Source organism: Rutidosis leptorrhynchoides, chromosome 3 (assembly GCF_046630445.1).
Source record: "Rutidosis leptorrhynchoides isolate AG116_Rl617_1_P2 chromosome 3, CSIRO_AGI_Rlap_v1, whole genome shotgun sequence".
NCBI lineage: Eukaryota > Viridiplantae > Streptophyta > Magnoliopsida > Asterales > Asteraceae > Rutidosis > Rutidosis leptorrhynchoides.
Window position 1 is genome coordinate 480,233,376 of NC_092335.1, and position 23,466 is coordinate 480,256,841.

The window sequence follows — 23,466 nt, forward strand, 5'->3', positions numbered from 1 at the left end:
CGGTGAGTTTGGTGCTTGATGTTCATCATGGTTCTCATCCTTGATGCCTATAGCTTCAAGTGTACAACTCAATGATGTGTTTACATCATCTTTACCAAGGTTTGACCATCATAACCCTTGTGTAAGTCTAAGACGTGAAGCACAACTCAATTAAGTGTTGCAAGTGTTTTGATGAACCAAAGTTACATCAAAGTCTTAGATTTAACACATACATGAAATATAAAAGTAATACCAACTAAGTTTTGACAATTATGACACAAGTGTGAGTCTAAGACATGTAGATCAACTCACTTAAGAGTTGTATGAAGTTGATGAACCAAAGTTACATCAAGGTCTTAGATCTAACACTTACATGAACTTTAAAAGTAAAAACAAGTTACAAACTTGAAAGTAAACTAACTAATCAAGATCTTAAGATTTAGAACATAGTTCTTAGTTAGATCTTGAAGATCCAAGACCCAAAAGTCTAGATCTAAGGTTATTAAGTTAAATCCAACACAAGTATGTAAAGTTATAAATAAAGAGTTACACTTCCATGTTCTTGAATCTTTAAAGTTAACTTTAAATTTCAAGAAAGTATGAGATCAAGACTAACTTGTAGTACTTGACCAACAATAACAACAAATATGAAATTAAAGTGTATAAAATGAAGAAGTAAACTAAGTAAACAAGTAATTTGTTCATGGTTGTTCATACTTTAAAGATTCAAACCAAAGTTTGATCTTTAAGAAAGTAAACTTTAATGTTTACTTCATGAATCATAAGTATGATTTTAATCAACACATAAACTTACAATCTTTTGATACTTTAAGTGTAGAACATAAACTAGAGAGTTTATGTTCTTGTTTGTTCTTGTAGATACAAGAAAAATGAAGAATAAACTACCAAGTTTGATTCTTGAAAACATGTAAGTAAAGAAAGATAACAACTAGTAAGTAAGTAACAATAATCAAGTAAACAACTACAACTAACAAAAGATTATAACAATCAAAGAATGATGATGATAAAGAGCTCTTAGGCTACGATTTTGATTAAAGAAAAGAAGAAGAAGAACAAGTTCAAGTTGCTTACAAGATGAGAGAAAAGTGAGAAAGAAAGTTGCAAGTTTGAGAGTGTTTGTAATTGTGAGAGAAACAAGTGATGAAGTGATAAGGTAAATGAAACCAAAATGCCCATCTAGCCCTCTAAGGCCGACGGCCTGCTGCAAAAGAAAGGGGGGGGGGAGTTGTTTGATGGTTACTAGCATGTAAAGCTCATAAAAGGTGGTTAATGGATGGGGTTTCATGGGGATTATGAGCTAACAAGATTCCAATTGCACAAACTAACTAGTTTCCATCCTAAGTGATACTTACAAGTGTTAGTGGGTTAACTAAGTCCATTAATATGTAGGGTGGGCTTCTAAAGTTCACTAATACTAATAAAGGCCCAAGTTCAATTAAAAGCCTATGTATGTTAGTTAACAAGTTTATCCAATTAAAAGCCCAAGTAACTAACTAACAACAATAGTTAATTAAAATGATTAATAAAATTAATCATGAATGTAAATAATACTTGAAAATATTATTCGTGCAAGTTTCGTGTGTCACAAAGACGTTTCGGGCAATTAAAGTCAAGTACGTTTAGTCATGGCAACATGTAAATGTAATAGCATACATTCGTTTAAACACACGTATTAATAATAACAATTATTAATAAATAAACGTTGAAAAATCCAGGGTCGTTACAACTTTGGGTGATTTCCTATGTGGTAGTGTTCTATGCGCTTAGTATATTAATGTTACCGGGTTCTACTTTCTTGTAGATTTAGAAGATTCAGTTTTGTTTAATCGTTTGTGGAGAATGATGGTAGGGTGGTTTGAGTATTCAATAAGTTTGATTAGTCATTTGGACGGCTCACATTTGCATTACCGATTCCTCTTGTTTCGTGTAATTATCAGAATTTGCGGGTGTTTTATGGTTCGTCTTCAATTAGGTCTTGGACAACTACTTCTAGTGTTTTTGTTTGGCCGCTTTACATGAAGACACAGGGTTTTATAGCTTCACTAGCATTTGTTCACTTGTGTGTTTTGTTGTAATATTTGTTTAATTTTTTCAGTTGTTGTGTGTTCGTTTTGTAGATCGTTAGATCATTAAGACAAAATTAGTCGAGTTTGCCTCTTTTATAATTGTAACTCGTGCGAATCTTGCATTGCTACCTTTTAATTTGACGTATTTCGAAATGCAATATAAATATAAATGAAACATAAAACAAAATAAAATATAATGAAGAACATTTTACCATTTATACTGATATGGCCGAAACGGAAGGATTATTTTGTGGCGGTGTCGTCAGGTCGCCGGCCGTCTATTTCAGGTATTAATAGGAGGGTATGTTTTTAAATTCAAAATATGCGGGGCCTAAATCTACTACTTCTTCCTATAGGTGAATAAGAGAAGTATGACCTAGGGCCGTTAGTTTAAGAAGACAACAGAATCGAACTGTATTTGTAGAATTATCCCAATAACTAAATAGATAGTGGAGTAGTTTTGGGGTTTTCTAAAGGTCTAAGGCAAACATATAAATAAAGGAAAGTAAATGTGATAAAATTTTTAATTCATATAAGGTTAAGATAAGTGTGTGTTATGATTTTATCAGTTACTTAGCTGAGATTGTGAAATGCTGGCTAATGAATAGGTAGTGACCTTGTATTTGTTATGTTGTACCTAGACGTCCATATCATGTTAGTGATATGTCACTGGGAAATTACGTTAGGTTTGGTGATTCTGAATAGACAGCAATGCCCTCAACCCCTAACGTCCATCAAACACGAGTACGTGTAGTCATGGGCGGCTCATCAATATGAGCGCTTGGAAAAAGCGGCATATTAATTATCATTCTACAAGGTCTAAACTTTCTTATGCATAACAAAAGACAAGGTATTCCTAATTCGGGAGACGTGATGTGTTTGATACTTTCCTTAATGATTAGTTAATACAAGATGGTTAGGCCCGAGAAAGAGTTCCCATAAAGAAAGAGCTCCCATAAAGAACACCATGACCAAGTTACTAGGTAACTTCCATGAACACGTTCGGTATCCTAATGATCCAATCCTTTATGACTGTTAAACAAACAATTCCTTAATTAAATAAGAATCCCTCAAGCGGGGTGCAATGCTTGAAACCGCGTTATGGTGTAATGTACTAGTCAACACTCAACTGTTTCCATGGCCTTACGTAGCAGTGGTGCAACCTACAACAACCGTTGTGCTTCAGCATGCACATACTAAGTTTATATGTTTAGTAACTACACCAACATGGTTCGAGACCGACAATGTACTCCTGGTCTAATCAGAGGTTCCACTACGAAATGGATCTATACCGAAATCCTAAGCTTAGGTAGGTGTGCCTCAGTCAAGCTTGCGATGTATCCGACAGAGTTCTCTTACCAAGGGGTGACACAGATAGTGTACTATGAATCGAGGTTTGTGACTTCCCAAATCTATTATCCATTATTCCATTTTGAGATGTACCAAATTAATTATCCAGATTCTTTTTCAACCAATCAAAAGAGGTTATTCTGGAGAGTGGAGATATATTATTGGTGGAGAATGAAGTTAGTGATATTTCCTAAAACTGCGTGTTTTTTGTCTGGGGACAATAGATTTGAGACGGAGGGAATAGTAAGTTGTGCCCCTCTATGCTTAAACTGTCAAATAAAATGTATCACAAGCTGGAATATCACAAGTACCGCTTCGTCCTGGGCCATTGTATGGAAAACTATAACCAATAGTTACCCGTTATTCGGGAGAGCCTTTACCTGAACCCATACCTATTTCCGCAAGTCTTACAGTAACAGGTTTATCTGAAAATATACGAACATATATTTTTCTACTGCAAAGTGCATTTTGTCTCATTGCTTATCCTGATTTTGTTTGTCTAGATGTGATCCAAGAGGGTTTAAGTGCCCGAAGAGCGTATTTACCAAAACAAATAGTGTTACCTTGATATAAGATATTCCCTCCATTCTTCCTCGACGTCGTTTACAAAATCTAATTCTTTAGGGTTATAGTTGATGGTTTATTTTGGATTTCATCTCTACTACATAACTATTGTACGTGAGAGTCTCTTTTGATCCAGTTCCTCACGTGTGGAGCCTATTTAACGGATTAAACCGATCGTATACTCAATCAATAAATCAATAGATCGGAATCCTAGAATTGTGTAAACGATTTTAGTGATTAGATGAACGATTCTAGACTTACAAATCGATCCTAGAGTTGTGTAAACGATTTGGGACGCAAAGAACAAAGTGACTGCAGTTAGGGTTGTGTGAAAGTGAGTAACCTAATAATGAAACCTATAATCCATATATGTACTGACCTGATATACATTCGTATGGATGAGTGCCTTGTCCTGCAGATGTCTCATTCATATTGAAGAATTTCATCTGTACGAATGATATACTCATCCGTGCGGATGAACTTAGATTTAACCTTAACGAACTTATATGTGATTAACTTACGATCTAATATTATAAACATGCTAAGCATATAATTTAATCAACCAAACAATACTAAGGTCCATTTACAATAAAATATCCAGATTACAATGATTAATTACAGATAAACGTGATAAATGAATAATGAACTAGCGAGTTATACGTTTTATGTACTAACATCATGAAAAAAAGAAACTCAATTATTTTTAAGGATGAAACCTATAATAAATGAATTCAAATTACAAGATATGTTAGTAAGTTAAGTTGTGCTACCACCATATATGAAAAATTCCTAAACACGTAAGAAAACGTATCCAAAACAATGGTACAATATATCTATATATCTATCCATATCATATCCATCCATATATATAATATATATGTGGTTGGAAATTTATACATGGTTGACAATAAAAATGTCGTTACACCGTTTACTAGTAGATTGATCAAATCAATGAACTTTTTATAGCCACCGGTGAAAATAAATAGTACGTCTTCCCAAGACAAAGTCAAAATACATGAAAAGCGTGTTCATCGGTTAGGTGATAAATATGTCCCAATATCATGTCTTTTTCTTGACCATCAATTTTCAGTTAATTATAAAAATAAGAATGAATCTTACTTTTCTACTTTCATAGTAAGGCTGCTAAATATACATACGAATCTGTCTATTATAATATTATTCAAAACAACTTGGCTATACTTTTGCCTATAAATATCTTTGTCATAACTTCATTATATTAAACATAAACTACAGCTACTACAAATCATTGTATTCTATTCTAATCACAAGAACAAGATCACAATATACACACATATACTTACACAGATATACGCAAACTATATACAAACTTAAGTTAGTAGTGCTATCATGGTTTCTGCAATAGACGAGTCACGAATGGTGAAAGGGAGAGTGGTGTTGAATAAGAAAAACACGTTGGATGTTAATGACGTTGGCGAATCGCTTTTTGATCGAGTATACGAGTTGTTTGGCCAAAATGTTTCTTTTCAACTTATTAGCACGGTTCAACCTGATAACGAATCCTCGGGTATTTCATACGATTATTCATATTCATCATTAATTTATATATTATGCATGAAAACCTAGAAGTATATGCATGTACATTGTGTACGAATGAGATAGATAGTAGTTGGAATTTTTTATTTATAAATACGTGATGTTTTTGGAAGGAAAATTAATCTTGGAGTACTCCATATGAAAGTTATAATTTATTTTTAGAAATCGTTAAATAGACCTAACTAGAAAACCTTAAAAAATTGTTTAAAAAAATAATTAGAAAACATGTTACATTTTATGGTAGAGACCGAGAGAGAAAATTAGTGGGCTTCATATGTTTGGGGGTGCATGGGTCTGTGTTTGAAAAAAAGTTAATTGAATATATGTTAACAAAACATAATAATTTGGAGAAATAATAATATGTAATGTGTTTAGTAAAAAAACTATTATCCACGTTTTGTTGAAAGAAAACTACAGCTTTTGAAAAAGCAAGCGCGAACATATGCTTTTTAAAAGTAATGATTTAAAAATTTACACAATGCAAAAGATACCTCTAAAATTGATTAACATTATTTTTCAATTATTAACGATTAACGATGTATGTAATTAGCGACCTTTAAATAATTGTTAATGCAAAATCTAACATTAAAATTGATGGATTATCATCTAATGTAAAATCAACATTAAAATCGACGGATTATCATTTCTTGATAGGTTATACAATACAACTAAATATAAACCTTAAATAATACAAAATACCTATAAAAGTGATTTACGTTATCTATGAAAACATTTCGTCCGTCAAAGTTTGTGGAAATAGTTTTAATTAATTAATACTTCATATATATTATTTTTTTTTATAGGCAACAGAATTTTTATAATTTCATATTTCATATATATTATTTGAGGTATACAAATACAATTGTAGTTCCTATTGTGATTAAAGAAATGTACGCTGATTCATATAATTTCTTATATACAATTTCATGATGATATGTATTAATTATAAACACTTATATTTTTTTTTTTTTTTTTTTTTTTTTTAAAGCAAAGTTAGTTGTTAGTTGTTAGACTCGAACTTGGGTCACTCTCGAATCCATAAAACATGGATACCAATGAAGCAAGGCCTCATTGGCTATAAACATGGCTATAAACACTTATATTAATATATACAGAAAAGTAGAAAATTCCAAGTTTTACAAAAACTCATAAATACGTAAACATAAATCCGTAAACATAAACTCTGCAAAGATTTACATAAACTCTGCAGTTTTACAAAAACTCATAACATAAATCCAAGAGTAATACAAAAAATACAAAAACTCTGTAAATATTACAAATAACATAAATTTCATTTATCTTACAGTAATTTTTATTGTTTGGCAAAGAGTTGGTCATTTAATACGAAAGGTTAAAGATGGTAATAATACGTCTGTTCACTGGCTGTAACTTTAAAAGACAATTTAAAAATTCAATATTCAATAATATTAATGAATTAAGTATTATTCGAATTTTACCTTTTACATAAGTTTGGAAGCAACTATATCTATATCTATAATAATGATTAATTATAATTATAATTATATCCATCATGATACCTACTACGAAATACCAAATCTCTAGATTTTTTTTTTTTCTTTTTTTTTTAAAGGCGGATTTTGTATTTTATTTACAAATTAATTTTTATTTTTTGTGTGACAGCTAAGCGGAAATGCTAGCTGACCCACTCAGGTTCCCACCCTGAGAATAATATGTATCAGTGAAAACGTCTGAGCCTAGCTTTAAAATTTCTTGTTTCTTCATTAATAATGATATTACCTAAATTTTTATAAGAATTTCACAAATTAATATCTTCAACTGAAGGAATATTTAATTTACATCCATAAAACAATGGCATTCTCATGCTGTCATGCATATGATCATATTAAATTTGTTTATATCCCTTCTATATGTTATACCTTTCTCTAAATGATTGATATCTCCATATATCATTTTCAAAGTTCGAAATATTTAATTTTAACATAGTACTGATAATATTATTTGTCAAACTTAAGCTGACAGTTATTATTATTTATTTTTTATGGTCAGAAGGTATATTAAAAGGAAAGCTGGGAAAACCAGCAATCTTAAAAAAGTGGATTACTACAATAAGTAACCCTCTTACAATCAAGGACTTCACATATGAAATTAGTTTTGATTGGAATGAAGAAATTGGACTTCCAGGAGCTTTTTTGGTCAAAAATGATCACCATAGTGAATTCTTTCTCAAGACACTCACCCTCGACAACGTTCCCGGTCATGGTCAAGTCCATTTTGTCTGTAACTCATGGGTTTATCCTTCAAAACGTTACACGAATGACCGTGTTTTCTTCGCAAATAAGGTAAAGTGATTACCTTTTCTGTTTCCCAAAAGTCTCTAACATAGTAATACTTACTCCATTCCAATTTTATAGTGCAATTTTCCTTTTTGTATTGTGCCAAATTAATAGTCCACTTTCATAATAAATAGATAAAAATAATGATGTAAAGTTCTTTTATACCCATCCTAAAATATATGCATGTACAGACAGTCAGGGTAAAACTGTAAAGCAAGAAAAAGTACATTGTGATGACATTTTTAAACTGTTTGTTGTCCCGTGGACTATTAAATTAGTACGGAGGGAGTACTTGTTTTTTTGGCTTTTTGCTATTCGGTTGAGACTTATTAAGTGGTGATACATATTTGTGTAGGCTTATTTACCTGGTGAGACGCCTGAGTTACTACGTCCGTATAGAGTAGAAGAATTGGCTATTTTGAGAGGTAATGGCTCTGGGGAGCTTCAAGAATGGGACAGGGTCTACGATTATGCGCTTTACAACGATTTGGGAAATCCTGATGACGTGGACGATGCACGACCAGTTCTTGGAGGGTCTTCTATGTACCCGTATCCACGTAGAGGAAGAACAGGCAGACCACCAACCAAAGCAGGTTCGTTAACTTACTCTTTCGTATTCAAGAATTAATTGTTTAGATTATATTAAACCATACTTACTAATGAATTTTTTTGATGATTACAGATCCTGAAACTGAGAGCAGAATTCCACTTTTGGAGAGCTTAAGCATATACGTTCCAAGAGATGAACGATTTGGACACGTGAAGCTCTCTGATTTTCTTGCTTATGGAATAAGATCAATTGAACAATTTCTTGTTTCAGAAGCTCAGGGTCTAACTGACACCACTCCTACTGAATTTGATACTTTCGAAGATGTGTTGAAAACGTACGAAGGAGGAATCAAGATACCTGATAGTCCGTTACTTGAAAAAATTCGAAAGAATATTCCTTTTGAGTTGTTGAAAGTAGTTTCTGAAACAGATGGTGCTGGACTTGCCAAGTTCCCCATGCCACAAGTTATTGAAGGTACCAAATCAATAATTATTAAAGATCTTTACTTTATTTATATATCAATGTTATATGTTATATGATCATGAAATGAGATTCCGACTTGTATATCATCAGCGGATAAATCTGCATGGAGGACTGATGCTGAATTTGCAAGAGAAATGTTAGCCGGTGTTAACCCTGTTAGCATTCGTCTACTGAAGGTATATAGTTTGTTAAAAACATTGGTTTTCAAGAGCAAATTTTCAAACTTTGGACCTAAATATGTTATATGTATATATAACATATATATAGGTCTTGATTAAGAGATTAGTTAAGCCTTTTGATCGCCCCTGCTGTAAATGAAGTGAAGTGGAGTGTACAGATTAAGGAACATGGGACATGTTAAAGCAACCCATTTACTCTTAATGAGTCATGTATCAAAACTGAACCATTTAACACTGTGGATCACAAGTCTACATAACAGCCCATTGATGGGTTACTTGTTTTGAACAGCCCACTCTCCTGATGCTACAGCAGCCCATTAAATGGGTCAAGGGTCAAAACAGACCCATTTGATCATCCAACCACCTCTCTTTAGAGCACGTTATCTCATTCCCTACAACATAACTTTTGACACATAATATATATACCGTTGCAAAGCCCTTGTTACAAGCTTTATAGCCATATTTAATGTCACTGATATATGTTATATATCCCATATATACATATCTGGTCCAAAGTTTGAAAATTTGCTCTTGAAACCAATTTTTCCAACATAATTTCCTATAAATCATAGTTAATATTGTAATTACTTTGATTTATATACGGTTTAACGTGTAAGTCTACTTTATATTTACAGGAGTTTCCGCCAACAAGCAAACTAGACGTAGCAGTCTACGGTAACCAAAACAGTTCTATAACATCATCCCACATTGAGAATAAACTTGATGGTTTAGAGATAGAAGAGGTAACATAAAATTAAATCCAGTGTTTATCATTAGCTTGTTAATTATGAATTATGATAATTAAATTATAACAAGTTTGTAAATTTTGGCCCTGCAGGCATTGAAGTCAAACAGACTATTCATATTGGATCACCATGATTCACTAATGCCATATGTGAGGCGAATAAACGCAACATCCACCAAGATTTACGCCACACGAACATTGCTATTTTTGCAACAAGATGGAACACTAAATACATTAGCAATTGAGTTAAGTTTACCTAATCCAGAAGGTGATCAATTTGGTGCTATAAGTAAAGTTTACACCCCAGCTGAAGATGGAGTCGAGGGGTCGATTTGGCAGTTAGCGAAAGCGTATGTAGCAGTGAACGACAGTGGGGTCCATCAACTGATAAGTCACTGGTTGAATACACATGCTGTTATTGAGCCATTTGTGATTGCCACACATAGGCAATTGAGTGTGCTTCATCCGATCCACAAACTACTTCAACCTCATTTTCGTGATACAATGAACATTAATGCTTTAGCTAGACAAATCTTGATCAATGGCGGAGGTATTCTTGAGGAAACCGTCTTCCCGGGGAAATATGCCATGGAAATGTCGTCGTTCATATACAAAGATTGGGTGTTCACTGATCAAGCACTCCCCGTTGATCTTGTCAAAAGGTATATAATATGAATAAATTTAGAATTTTTTTTAAGGATGTTGCTAATGATAGCCCTTAGGACTGTCATTAACCAGCATAAAATACTTGTACAATTATGTAACTGTCACTGTAAAGTTATTTCTGCTATATACAAGTGTTTTAAGTGTGTTAACGACATACGTCTGTTGTTAACAAAATCCTTTTTATAAATACAGCCTGGTTGCGTTTAGAAGGAAAAAAAAAAAAAAAAAAAAAAAAAAAACAAAACTTAAACTGTTATGTACAATATTTTTATGCATGTTAACGACAATCCTAAAGATTTCATTTTGAAAAGAAAAAAAAAACTTTAAATTTAATAAAAGAAGCAATTATTGTAAACATCACCAGTCTTCTAGCTAATGTTATATACTAACACTTCAAATATACAGGGGAATGGCAATTGAGGATTCGAGTTCTCCCAATGGGCTTCGTTTGGTGATTGAGGATTACCCATACGCAGTCGATGGTCTCGATATTTGGTTAGCTATCAAGACATGGGTTGAGGAATATTGTACCTTCTACTACACGAGCGATGAAACGGTTCAAAATGACACCGAACTCCAATCATGGTGGACGGAACTTCGAGAAGTGGGCCATGGTGACAAGAAAGACGAAACATGGTGGCCAAAAATGCATACTTGTCAAGAATTAATATATTCTTGCACTACAATCATATGGGTGGCTTCTGCACTTCATGCAGCCGTCAACTTTGGTCAATACACTTATGCTGGTTATCTTCCTAATCGTCCAACTCTAAGTCGACAATTTATGCCTGAACCAAACACTCCAGAGTACGAAGAACTTAAAGAGAATCCCGATAACGTTTTCTTGAAAACAATTACGGCTCAACTTCAAGCGCTTATTGGAGTGTCTTTGATTGAGATATTGTCAAGACATGCATCCGATGAGCTTTACCTTGGGCAACGTGAGTGCCCCGAGTGGACAATGGATTCGGAACCATTAATGGCGTTTGAGAAATTTGGCAATACGCTTAGGGACATTGAAGGTAGAATAGTACAAAGGAACACTGATGAAAGTTTAAAAAATAGGGTTGGAAAGGTTGAAGTACCTTATACACTTTTGTACCCATCCAGCAATGAAGGACTTACAGGAATGGGAATACCAAATAGTGTGTCAATGTGAAGAAGCAAATCAAACTTCATATATTTACTTTTTTTTTTGTTTATACAAATTTTTTTACCTTGCAGCCTAATAATAACATGTTGTAAAGTTTGTCTGTAAGTCTATCTTTTAATGTATCTGGTTGCCTTATTTGAAGTAATAATGAAATGAAATTTATTTGTTGTAAAACTTGTCTGCTGTGAGTTTGTTTAGAATAACAGTTCACAGAATGTGGGTTGTCTATTTCTGTATTTCATAATATTTACAATAAGGGTTTCAATCTTCAATTTTAAGCAGACCTGTTAATGACTATGACCTGCCTGACCCGTTGGCTGGTACACTTTTCTACCCATACATGTGCCGCGGGTACGATTTCATGGGTTTACCCGCCCATCACAGAGCGGATACCCGCGGGTCGTGGATCTTTTCTCGCCCGTTGTCATCCCTACCCATCCTGTCTAGGTCCTCAATAATAATCAGATATCATTTTTTTTCAATTAAAAAATTAAAAGTTTTGGACTCTGTATCAGTATGATAATTTAGATCAATTGAGCAACGATTCAAAAACAAAAGCAGATGTTCTAGCTGAGATGGATGCTGTCGCCATGGAAGCTCAGGTTAACAAACTTTTACATAACCTGTACTTTGAGTTTTGGGAAAACCTCTATAGACGATGGATATATGAGCATGCGTTCATGTATAAACCAGTTTGGCATTTTTAATTATTTTGGATAATTGGTGATTTGGGTCAACACAACCCATTTGTAATGACTAGACCGTTAGATCTCTCATGAAATATAGGATTAGCAATTAAGAGCAAAGCAGACTTATTATCACAAAATAACTAAACAAAATATGCAAATCATTTAGAATTTTAATAATCCAAATGATCCGCAAAGCACTATTAACTCTGAATAAATCATCAATAAATAAAAATAACAAAAATTCTAAAGTTGACTTGAAAAGTTGAAAGTGACTTAATAAGATGTACTCCTTTGTTTTCTCACAACTTGAAGATTGAAGATATAACATAAATTGTATAATATATTCATGTTGGTTATAATCTATCATGACAGACCTTTTCAAACAAAAGGCGCGTTGAACATAACTAAAATACGAAGCCTTATTCATTTCTACGAAGTTTAACCTGTTTGATATATAACTTTTAAACCACGTAATCTAATCTATATATGTTAGAATTAAAGAAAAGTTAACCTTTTACATCATCATTTCCCAAGATCAAAAGATTCATTTACAATATAGTCCAAGTGTACAGTAAATCAGAACAGACACCTTCCAAGTTTAGATATAGTAAAATAGTTCTCATAGTTAGTCAAAGGCTCCATGCCTAAAATAGATGATATAGCCGTTCAAACTATTGTATAAGTAGAGAACCATATCAGTTGTAAAAATCAACTTAAGTTTATCAGTATCTCAATAAAACATTAGTACATTTCAGTTCATAAATTATCACATGGTATAAGAGCTTTGGTGTTGAATCAAAACACTCAAAAATAAAGAAGCAGTAAATTAGCTTCTTAAACGTAGCTGCCATGTCCAAAGATGACGGTAGCTCAATTACTCAAACCAGCTGCTACAATTTCAGCATACAAAGTATGAAATCCGAGCAATTAAGGATCAAAAACAGTTACATGGATCAAAAGTGCCCTGTTGACCAAATATTGCAAAAGGGTCCCTCCATCTCTACAACTTTTTTAAATAACCCCATGGTTGATAAGAAATTGCACAACAATACCACAAATTTTAGAAGTAACTAGTTGTGGAGCCCTCGCTTCGAGCTGGGGGCTTCTTTTTGAATGCGAGTTAAAAAAAAAGTGTTGATCTATTTTGTAAAAAAAAAAAATTCGACATCTAACATTGAAGGGTTGTTCCTTTGTGAAAGTTGCTTCTTTTAGCGTTCGGGTTTTTTTTTTTTTTTTTAAATTAGTTGATCTATTTTGTAAAAAAGAATATTTTTCGACATCTTTTAGTAGCATTGAAGGGTTGTTCCTTTTATGAAAGTTGTTTTTTTATCGTTTGAGACAAAAAAAAAGTAGCACAGTAGTAGCGTGGTGAGTGTTATTATTCAATATTTTTAGTGTAAGTGATGGGATAAATAATATTTTAGAATATAGGCATAAAATGGGGGGGTTCGATTTGTATTTTAATGAAAGTTAGGGGGTTGGGTGTGTGAAATATGAAATATTAAATAGTACTATAAAATGGGGGGTTCGATTTGTATTTAATGAAAGTTAGGGGGTTGAGTGTGTGGAAAATGAAATATTAAATAGTACTATTCATAACTAATAAGACAAATTTTGTCTATTAGTTATATTAGTAATAGTAATAGTAATAGTAATATGGTTGACAATGGAGTTTTAAATGGTAAAGCAAATGTAGTTTCAAATAACACAAAAAGTAACGAATGGATTTTTGACTGTGGTGCTACTCACACCATGACTTTTGAAAAATCCGATTTTTGTTCTGAATTGAAAACTCCGATAAATAAAATTCAGACTGCCAATGGAGGAATTGTACAAGTAAAAGGAGGTGGGAAGATAGAAATTACTCCGACTTTGAAACTATCTAATTGTTTATATATTCCGGCTATGTCTCATAAATTGTTATCAATTAGCCATGTTACAAAAGAACTAAATTGTTCTGTTCTATTACACCCCACTTCCTGTATCCTTCAGGATATCAGAACTGAGGTGATTATTGGACGTGGCACCGAATGAGATGGGTTATACTATGTGGACGAAGTAACCCAACAAGGTACCGTGATGCTTGCACACGGAACACCTGATAGAGAGGTTTGGCTATGGCATAGAAGGTTAGGTCACCCTTTCGCAAGTTATTTAAATCTTATTTTTCCTAAATTATTTACACCAAATACCACTTTAACTTGCGAGACTTGTATTTTGGAAAAAAATCATAAAAGTACTTTTAAACCTAGTAAATGAAGGAAAAATATTCCTTTTTCATTAATTCACTCGGATGTGTGGGGTCCAGCTCCAATTAACGGGGGCAAATATCTTCGATATTTTTTTACTCTTTATTGATGATTGCACACGAATGACTTATACTTATTTTTTAACAAATAAATCGGAAATGTTTGAAAAATTCTCTATGTTTTATAGTATGATTCAAACTCAATTTGAAACAAACATACAAGTTTTAAGATCAGATAATGGATGAGAATTTGTAAACACCTCTATGAAACAATTTTGTCAAGAAAAAAGAATTATTCACCAAACTTCGTGTGCTCATACCCCTGAACAAAATGGAGTAGCCGAGAGAAAAAATCGTATTAGTTTATAAATAACTCAGGCTTTACTAATAGAATCAAATGTTTCGAGAAGTTTTTGGCCGGAAGCACTTGCCACGGCAACTTATCTTGTAAATCATCTGAAATGTCCCGTTCATATTGATTATAAACGTTCCATATTAATTGATTTCGTCGCGAGGTTTTGACCTCTATATGAAACGTTTTTCAAAGACTGCATTCATTTTTAAAACAACCATAACCTTTATTTTATCTATAAAGGTTTAAAAAGCATTACGTAGATTATCAAATAATGATAATCTAAAATATACCGTTTACACACGACCATTACATAATGGTTTACAATAAGAATATATTACATCAAAAATAAGTTTCTTGAATGCAGTTTTTACATAATATCATACAAGCATGGACTCCAAATCTTGTCCTTATTTTAGTATGCAACAGCGGAAGCTCTTAATAATCACCTGAGAATAAACATGCTTAAAACGTCAACAAAAATGTTGGTGAGTTATAGGTTTAACCTATATATTATCAAATCATAATAATAGACCACAAGATTTCATATTTCAATATACATCCCATACATAGAGATAAAAAATCATTCATATGGTGAACACCTGGTAACCGACATTAACAAGATGCATATAAGAATATCCCCTATCATTCCGGGAAATCCTTCGGACATGATAAAAACGAATTCGAAGTACTAAAGCATCCGGTACTTTGGATGGGGTTCGTTAGGCCCAATAGATCTATCTTTAGGATTCGCGTCAATTAGTAGATCGGTTTACTAATTCTTAGGTTACCAAGCAAAAGGGGCATATTCGGCTTCGATCATTCACTCATATAATGTAGTTTCATTTACTTGTGTCTATTTCGTAAAACATTTATAAAACTGCATGTATTCTCATCCCAAAATATTAGATTTTAAAAGTGGGACTATAACTCACTTTCACATATTTTTACTTCATCGGGTTGTAAGACTTGGTCACTGTTCGATTCACGAACCTATAACAAATATGTACATATATATCAAAGTATGTTCAAAATATATTTACCACACTTTTAATACATTTTGATGTTTTAAGTTTATTAAGTCAGCTGTCCTCGTTAGTAACCTACAACTAGTTGTCCATAGTTAGATGTACAGAAATAAATTGATATATATTATTTTGAATCAATCCACGACCCAGTGTATACACGTCTCAGGCTAGATCACAATTCAAAGTATATCTATTTTTGGAATCAACCTTAACCTTGTATAGCTAACTCCAATATTACTGCATATAGAGTGTCTATGGTTGTTTCAAATAATATATATACATGGGTCGATATGATATGTCAAAACATTTGCATACGTGTCTATGGTATCTCAAGATTACATAATATATTAGAATACATGTATAATATAATATGAGTTAGCTAGGATATGATTAATATAGATTTGTTACAATATTTCCCGTAGCTACAACAATAAAAAATTATCCAATCTTGTTTTACCCATAACTTCTTCGTTTTAAATCCGTTTTGAGTGAATCAAATTGCTATGGTTTCATATTGAACTCTATTTTATGAATCTAAAAAGAAAAAGTATAAGTTTATAGTCGGAAATATAGGTTACAAGTCGTTTTTGTAAAGGTAGTCATTTCAGTCGAAAGAACGACGTCTAGATGACCATTTTGGAAAACATACTTCTACTTTGAGTTTAACCATGATTTTTGGATATAGTTTCATGTTCATAAGAAAAATCATTTTCCCAGAAGAACAACTTTTGAATCAAATTTTATCATAGTTTTTAATTAACTAACCCAAAACAGCCCGCGTTGTTACTATGACGGCGTATGTCAGGTTTTACGGTGTTTTTCATGTTTCCAGGTTTTAAATCATTAAGTTAGCATATCATATAGATATAGAACATGTGTTTAGTTGATTTTAAAATTCAAGTTAGAAGGATTAACTTTTATTTGCGAACAAGTTTAGAAATTAACTAAACTATGTTCTAGTGATTTCAAGTTTAAACCTTCGAATAAGGTAGTTTTATATATATGAATCGAATGATGTTATGAACATCATTACTACCTCAGGTTTTGTGGATAAATCTACTGGAAATGAGAAAAATAGATCTAGCTTCAAAGGATCCTTGGATGGCTTGAAAGTTCTTGAAGCAGAATCATGACACGAAAACAAGTTCAAGTAAGATTTCCACTCGAAATAAGATTGTTATAGTTATAGAAATTGAATTAAAGTTTGAATATAAGTATTACCTTGTATTAGAAAGATATCTTACTATAAATAAGAAAGATTTCTTAAGGTTGGATGATCACTTTGCAAGATTGGAAGTAAGCTAGCAAACTTGGAAGTATTCTTGATTTTATGAAACTAGAACTTATAGAATTTATGAAGAACACTTAGAACTTGAAGATAGAACTTGAGAGAGATCAAATTTATGAAGAAAATTGAAGAATGAAAGTGTTTGTAGGTGTTTTTGGTCGTTGGTATATGGATTATATATAAAGGATGTGTAATTTTGTTTACATGTAAATAAGTCATGAATGATTACTAATATTTTTGTAATTTTATGAGATATTTCATGCTAGTTTCCAAATGATGGTTCCCACATGTATTAGGTGACTCACATGGGCTGCTAAGAGCTGATCATTGGAGTGTATATACCAATAGTACATACATCTAAAAGCTGTGTATTGTACGAGTACGAATACGGGTGCATACGAGTAGAATTGTTGATGAAACTGAACGAGGATGTAATTGTAAGCATTTTTGTTAATTAGAAGCATTTTGATAAGTGTCTTGAAGTCTTTCAAAAGTGTATGAATACATATTAAAATACTACATGTATATACATTTTAACTGAGTCGTTAAGTCATCGTTAGTCATTACATGTAAATGTTGTTTTGAAACCTTTAGGTTAACGATCTTGTTAAATGTTGTTAACCCATTGTTTATTATATATAAAGAGATGTTAAATTATTACATTATCATGATATTATGATATATTAATATATCTTAGTATGATATATATACAGTTAAATGTTGTTACAACGATAATTGTTACATATATGTCTCGTTTCGAAATCATTAAGTTAGTAGTCTTGTTTTTACATATGTAGTTCATTGTTAATACACTTAATGATATGTTTACTTATCATTTATCATGATTAAGCATAGTGTATCAATATCTTAATATGATTCATATGTATTTAGTAAGACGTTGTTATAACGATAATCGTTATATATATCGTTTCGAGTTTCTTAATTCAATAAACTCAATTTTATGTATATAACTCATTGTTAAAATACCTAATGAGATACTTACTTATCATAATATCATGTTAACTATATATATAATCATATATATGTTATCATATAGTTTTTACAAGTTTTAATGTTCGTGAATCACCGGTCAACTTGGGTGGTCAATTGTCTATATGAAACCTATTTAAATTAATCAAGTCTTAACAAGTTTGATTGCTTAATATGTTGGAAACACTTAATCATGTAAATAACAATTTCATTTAATATATATAAACATGAAAAAGTTCGGGTCACTACAGTACCTACCCGTTAAATAAATTTCGTCCCTAAATTTTAAGCAGTTGGAGGTGTTGACGTATCTTCTGGAAATAAGTGCGGGTATTTCTTCTTTATCTAATCTTCTCGTTCTCAGGTGAACTCGGGTCCTCTACGAGCATTCCATCGAACCTTAACAATTGGTATTTTGTTTTACTTAAGTCTTTTAACCTCACAATCCATTATTTCGACAGGTTCTTCGATGAATTGAAGTTTTTCGTTGATTTGGATTTCGTCTAACAGAATAGTGAGATCTTCTTTAGCAAAACATTTTTTCAAATTCGAGACGTGGAAAGTGTTATGTACGGCCGCAAGTTGTTGAGGTAACTCAAGTCGGTAAGCTACTGGTCCGACACGATCAATAATCTTGAATGGTCCAATATACCTTGGATTTAATTTCCCTCGTTTACCAAATCGAACAACGCCTTTCCAAGGTGCAACCTTAAGCATGACCATCTCTCCAATTTCAAATTCTATATCTTTTCTTTTTATGTCGGCGTAGCTCTTTTGTCGACTTTGGGCGGTTTTCAACCGTTGTTGAATTTGGATGATCTTCTCGGTAGTTTCTTGTATTATCTCCGGACCCGTAATCTGTCTATCCCCCACTTTACTCCAACAAATCGGAGACCTGCACTTTCTACCATAAAGTGCTTCAAACAGCGCCATCTCAATGCTTAAATGGTAGCTGTTGTTGTAGGAAAATTCTGCTAACGGTAGATGTCGATCCCAACTGTTTCCGAAATCAATAACACATGCTCGTAGCATGTCTTCAAGCATTTGTATCATCCTTTCGCTCTGCCCATCAGTTTGTGGATGATAGGAAGTACTCATGTCTAGACGAGTTCCTAATGCTTGCTGTAATGTCTGCCAGAATCTTGGAATAAATCTGCCATCCCTATCAGAGATAATAGAGATTGGTATTCCATGTCTGGAGACGACTTCCTTCAAATACAGTCGCGCTAACTTCTCCATCTTGTCATCTTCTCTTATTGGCAGGAAGTGTGCTGATTTGGTGAGACGATCAACTATTACCCAAATAGTATCAAAACCACTTGCAGTCCTTGGCAATTTAGTGATGAAATCCATGGTAATGTTTTCCCATTTCCATTCCGGGATTTCGGGTTATTGAAGTAGACCTGATGGTTTCTGATGCTCCGCTTTGACCTTAGAACACGTCAAACATTCTCCTACGTATTTAGCAACATCGGCTTTCATACCTGGCCACCAAAAAATGTTTCTTGAGATCCTTGTACATCTTCCCCGTTCCAGGATGTATTGAGTATCTGGTTTTATGAGCTTCTCTAAGTACCATTTCTCTCATATCTCCAAATTTTGGTACCCAAATTCTTTCAGCCCTATACCAGGTTCCGTCTTCCCGAATATTAAGATGCTTCTCCGATCCTTTGGGTATTTCATCCTTTAAGTTTCCCTCTTTTAAAACTCCTTGTTGCGTCTCCTTTATTTGAGTAGTAAGGTTAGTGTGAATCATTATATTCATAGATTTTACACGAATGGGTTCTCTGTCCTTTCTGCTCAAGGCGTCGGCTACCTCATTTGCCTTCCCTGGGTGGTAACGAATCTCAAAGTCGTAATCATTTAACAATTCAATCCACCTGTGCTGCCTCATGTTCAGTTGTTTCTGATTAAATATGTGTTGAAGATTTTTGTGGTCGGTATATATAATACTTTTGACCCCATATAAGTAGTGTCTCCAAGTCTTTAATGCAAAAACAACCGCGCCTAATTCCAAATCATGCGTCGTATAATTCTGTTCGTGAATCTTCAATTGTTTAGACGTATAAGCAATTACTTTCGTTCGTTACATTAATACACAACCGAGATCTTGCTTTGAGGCCTCACAATATATCACAAAATCATCATTCCCTTCAGGTAATGACAATATAGGTGCCGTAGTTAACTTTTTCTTTAACAATTGAAACGCTTTCTCTTGTTCATCTTTCCATTCAAATTTCTTCCCTTTATGCGTTAATGCAGTCAAGGGTTTTGCTATTCTGGAAAAGTCTTGGATGAACCTTCTGTAGTAACCAGCTAGTCCTAAAAACTGGCGTATGTATTTCGGAGTTTTCGAGGTTTCCCACTTTTCAACGGTTTCAATCTTTGCTGGATCCACCTGAATACCTTCTTTGTTCACTATGTGACCGAGGAATTGAACTTCTTCCAACCAAAATGCACACTTTGAAAACTTAGCGTACAGTTTTTCTTTTCCAGCAACTCTAGCACTTTTCTCAAATGTTCTTCGTGCTCTTGATCATTCTTCGAGTAAATAAGTATGTCATCGATGAAAACAATGACAAACTTGTCAAGATATGGCCTACACACTCGGTTCATGAGGTCCATGAACACAGCTGGTGCATTCGTCAATCCAAACGGCATAACCATAAACTCGTAATGACCGTAACGCATCCTAAAAGCAGTCTTTGGAATATCATCCTCCTTCACCCGCATTTGATGATACCCAGAACGTAAATCAATCTTCGAATAAATCGACGACCCTTGTAGTTGATCAAATAAGTCGTCGATTCTCGGTAGTGGGTAACGGTTCTTGATGGTAAGTTTGTTCAACTCTCGGTAGTCGATACACAACCTAAATGTACCATCCTTCTTCTTGACAAACAAAACAGGAGCTCCCCACGGTGATGTGCTTGGTCGAATGAAACCATGCTCTAAAAGTTCTTGTAATTGGCTCTGAAGTTCCTTCATTTCGCTAGGTGCGAGTCTATATGGAGCACGAGCTATTGGTGCAGCTCCCGGTACAAGGTCTATTTGAAATTCAACGATCAGTGTGGAGGTAGTCCCGATAATTCTTTCGAAAATACATCGGGAAATTCTTTTGAGACTGGAACATCATTGATGTTCTTTTCTTCGGAATTGACTTTCTCGACGTGTGCTAGCACAGCATAGCAACCTTTTCTTATTAGTTTTTGTGCCTTCAGGTTACTAATAAGATTTAACTTCGCGTTGCTCTTTTCTCCGTACACCATTAAAGGTTTTCCTTTTTCTCGTATAATGCGAATTGCATTTTTGTAACAAATGACCTCTGCTCTCACCTTTTTTAACTAGTCCATGCCAATTATTACATCAAAACTCCCTAACTCGACTGGTATTAAATCAATTTTAAACGTTTCATCCCCAGTTTAATTTCTCTCTCCCGACATATATTATCTGCTGAAATTAATTTACCGTTTGCTAATTCGAGTAAAAATTTACTATCCAAAGGCGTCAATGGGCAACTTAATTTAGCACAAAATTCTCTACTCATATAGCTTCTATCCGCACCCGAATCAAATAAAACATAAGCAGATTTATCGTCAATAAGAAACGTACCCGTAACAAGCTCCGGGTCTTCCTGTGCTTCTGCCGCATTAATATTGAAAACTCTTTCACGGCCCTGCGCATTAGTATTCCCCTGATTCGGGCAATTTCTAATGTGGCCCAGTTTTCCACATTTATAACAAACAGCGTTGGTATTACTTGCTCCGACACTATTCGTTTCGGCAATACTTGTTCCGACATTATTTGTTCCTTTAGTTCTGTTAAACTTTGGTCTGTAGACTTCACACTTTGTCGCGCTATGACCATTTCTTTTACACCTGTTGCAAAATGTCGTGCAAAACCCCTGATGATTTTCTTCACACCTATGACATGGCTGTTTTTGGTTTTTGTTGTCGTTGTTGTTATTGAGGTTGTTGTTAGGATTGTTATTGTTGTTAAAACGGTTGTTGTAGTTGTTGTTGTTGTTGTTGGGATGTTTGTTGTAGTTATTGTTAGGATAGCGGTTATTGTTGCGATTGTTGTTGCGGTTGTTGAGATAGTTGTTGCGATTGTGGTTGTAATTGTTGTTGTTGTTGTACTGGTGACTCTTGTCACCGTTTTCCTCCCACTTCCTCTTGAGTTGTTTCGTGTTGGCTTCTTCGGCCGCCTGCTCTTTAATTCTTCCCTCAATCTGATTTATGAGTTTATGAGCCATTCGACTTGCCTTATGTATAGAAGCAGGCTCGTGTGAACTCACATCTTCTTGAATCCTTATTGGTAACCCTTTTACAAATGCGTCGATCTTCTCTTCTTCATCTTCGAATGCTCCCGGACACAATAGGCACAACTCTGTGAATCGTTGTTCATATGTGGTAACGTCGAACCCTTGTGTTCGTAACTCTCTAAGTTCTGCCTTGAGTTTATTGACTTCGTTTCTAGGACGGTACTGCTCGTTCATCAATTGCTTGAATGCCGACCATGGTAGTGCGTAAGCAGCATTTTGTCCTACCTGTTCAAGATAGGTGTTCCACCACGTTAACGCAGTACCTGTGAAGGTATGCGTAGTGTACTTAACTTTGTCCTCTTCAGTACACTTACTTATGGCAAACACCGATTCGACTTTCTCGGTCCACCGTTTCAATCCAATTGGTCCTTCGGTTCCATCAAATTCCAAAGGTTTGCAGGCAGTGAATTCTTTGTAGGAGCATCCTACACGATTTCTTGCGCCGTTAGCTGCATTGCTAGATTCAGAGTTATTGTTGGTATGTAGCGCAACCTGTACTGCGGCTATGTTTGCAGCAATAAAGGTACGAAATTCCTCTTCGCTCATATTCATGGTGTGTCGAGTAGTCGGTGCCATTTCCTTCAAAATAGCCAACTGAATCAAGTTAATCATACAGAATATTAAGAGTAGTCAATAGTATTTTGTAGCATACTATGAACTCATTTATAAAAGTTTTTTCTTCATATTAGCGTTTTATAAGTTTAAATTCGGGTACTACCTACCCGTTAAGTTCATACTTAGTAGCTAATATACAATTCAACTACTACAATTCCATATGAAAAACTGATTATAATAATATATCACATACAAATATTCTTCAAACTTACAACTTCGCTATATTACATATAACATGAAATATAGTACACTTTGATATAGGATAGTTTTTGAAGATAAACCTAGT

At 33.7% G+C, this 23,466-nt stretch overlaps 1 protein-coding gene across 2 annotated transcripts; it reads left to right on the plus strand.

Annotated features, from left to right (window-relative positions):
• Positions 1-5,173: 5,173 nt before the first annotated feature.
• LOC139902875 (probable linoleate 9S-lipoxygenase 5) lies at positions 5,174-11,814 on the plus strand. Of its 2 annotated transcripts, none has more exons than XM_071885545.1 (8): positions 5,174-5,526; positions 7,587-7,876; positions 8,226-8,463; positions 8,553-8,894; positions 8,994-9,079; positions 9,718-9,825; positions 9,921-10,489; positions 10,899-11,814. In XM_071885545.1, exons 1-8 carry the CDS (start codon positions 5,349-5,351, stop codon positions 11,650-11,652), a joined length of 2,565 nt encoding a protein of 854 aa, XP_071741646.1. In that variant the 5' UTR covers positions 5,174-5,348; the 3' UTR covers positions 11,653-11,814. The 2 variants fall into 2 exon arrangements, with proteins under 2 accessions (XP_071741646.1, XP_071741645.1); XM_071885544.1 differs by having other exon boundaries at positions 5,175-5,526; positions 7,584-7,876.
• The last annotated feature ends 11,652 nt before the right edge of the window (positions 11,815-23,466 follow it).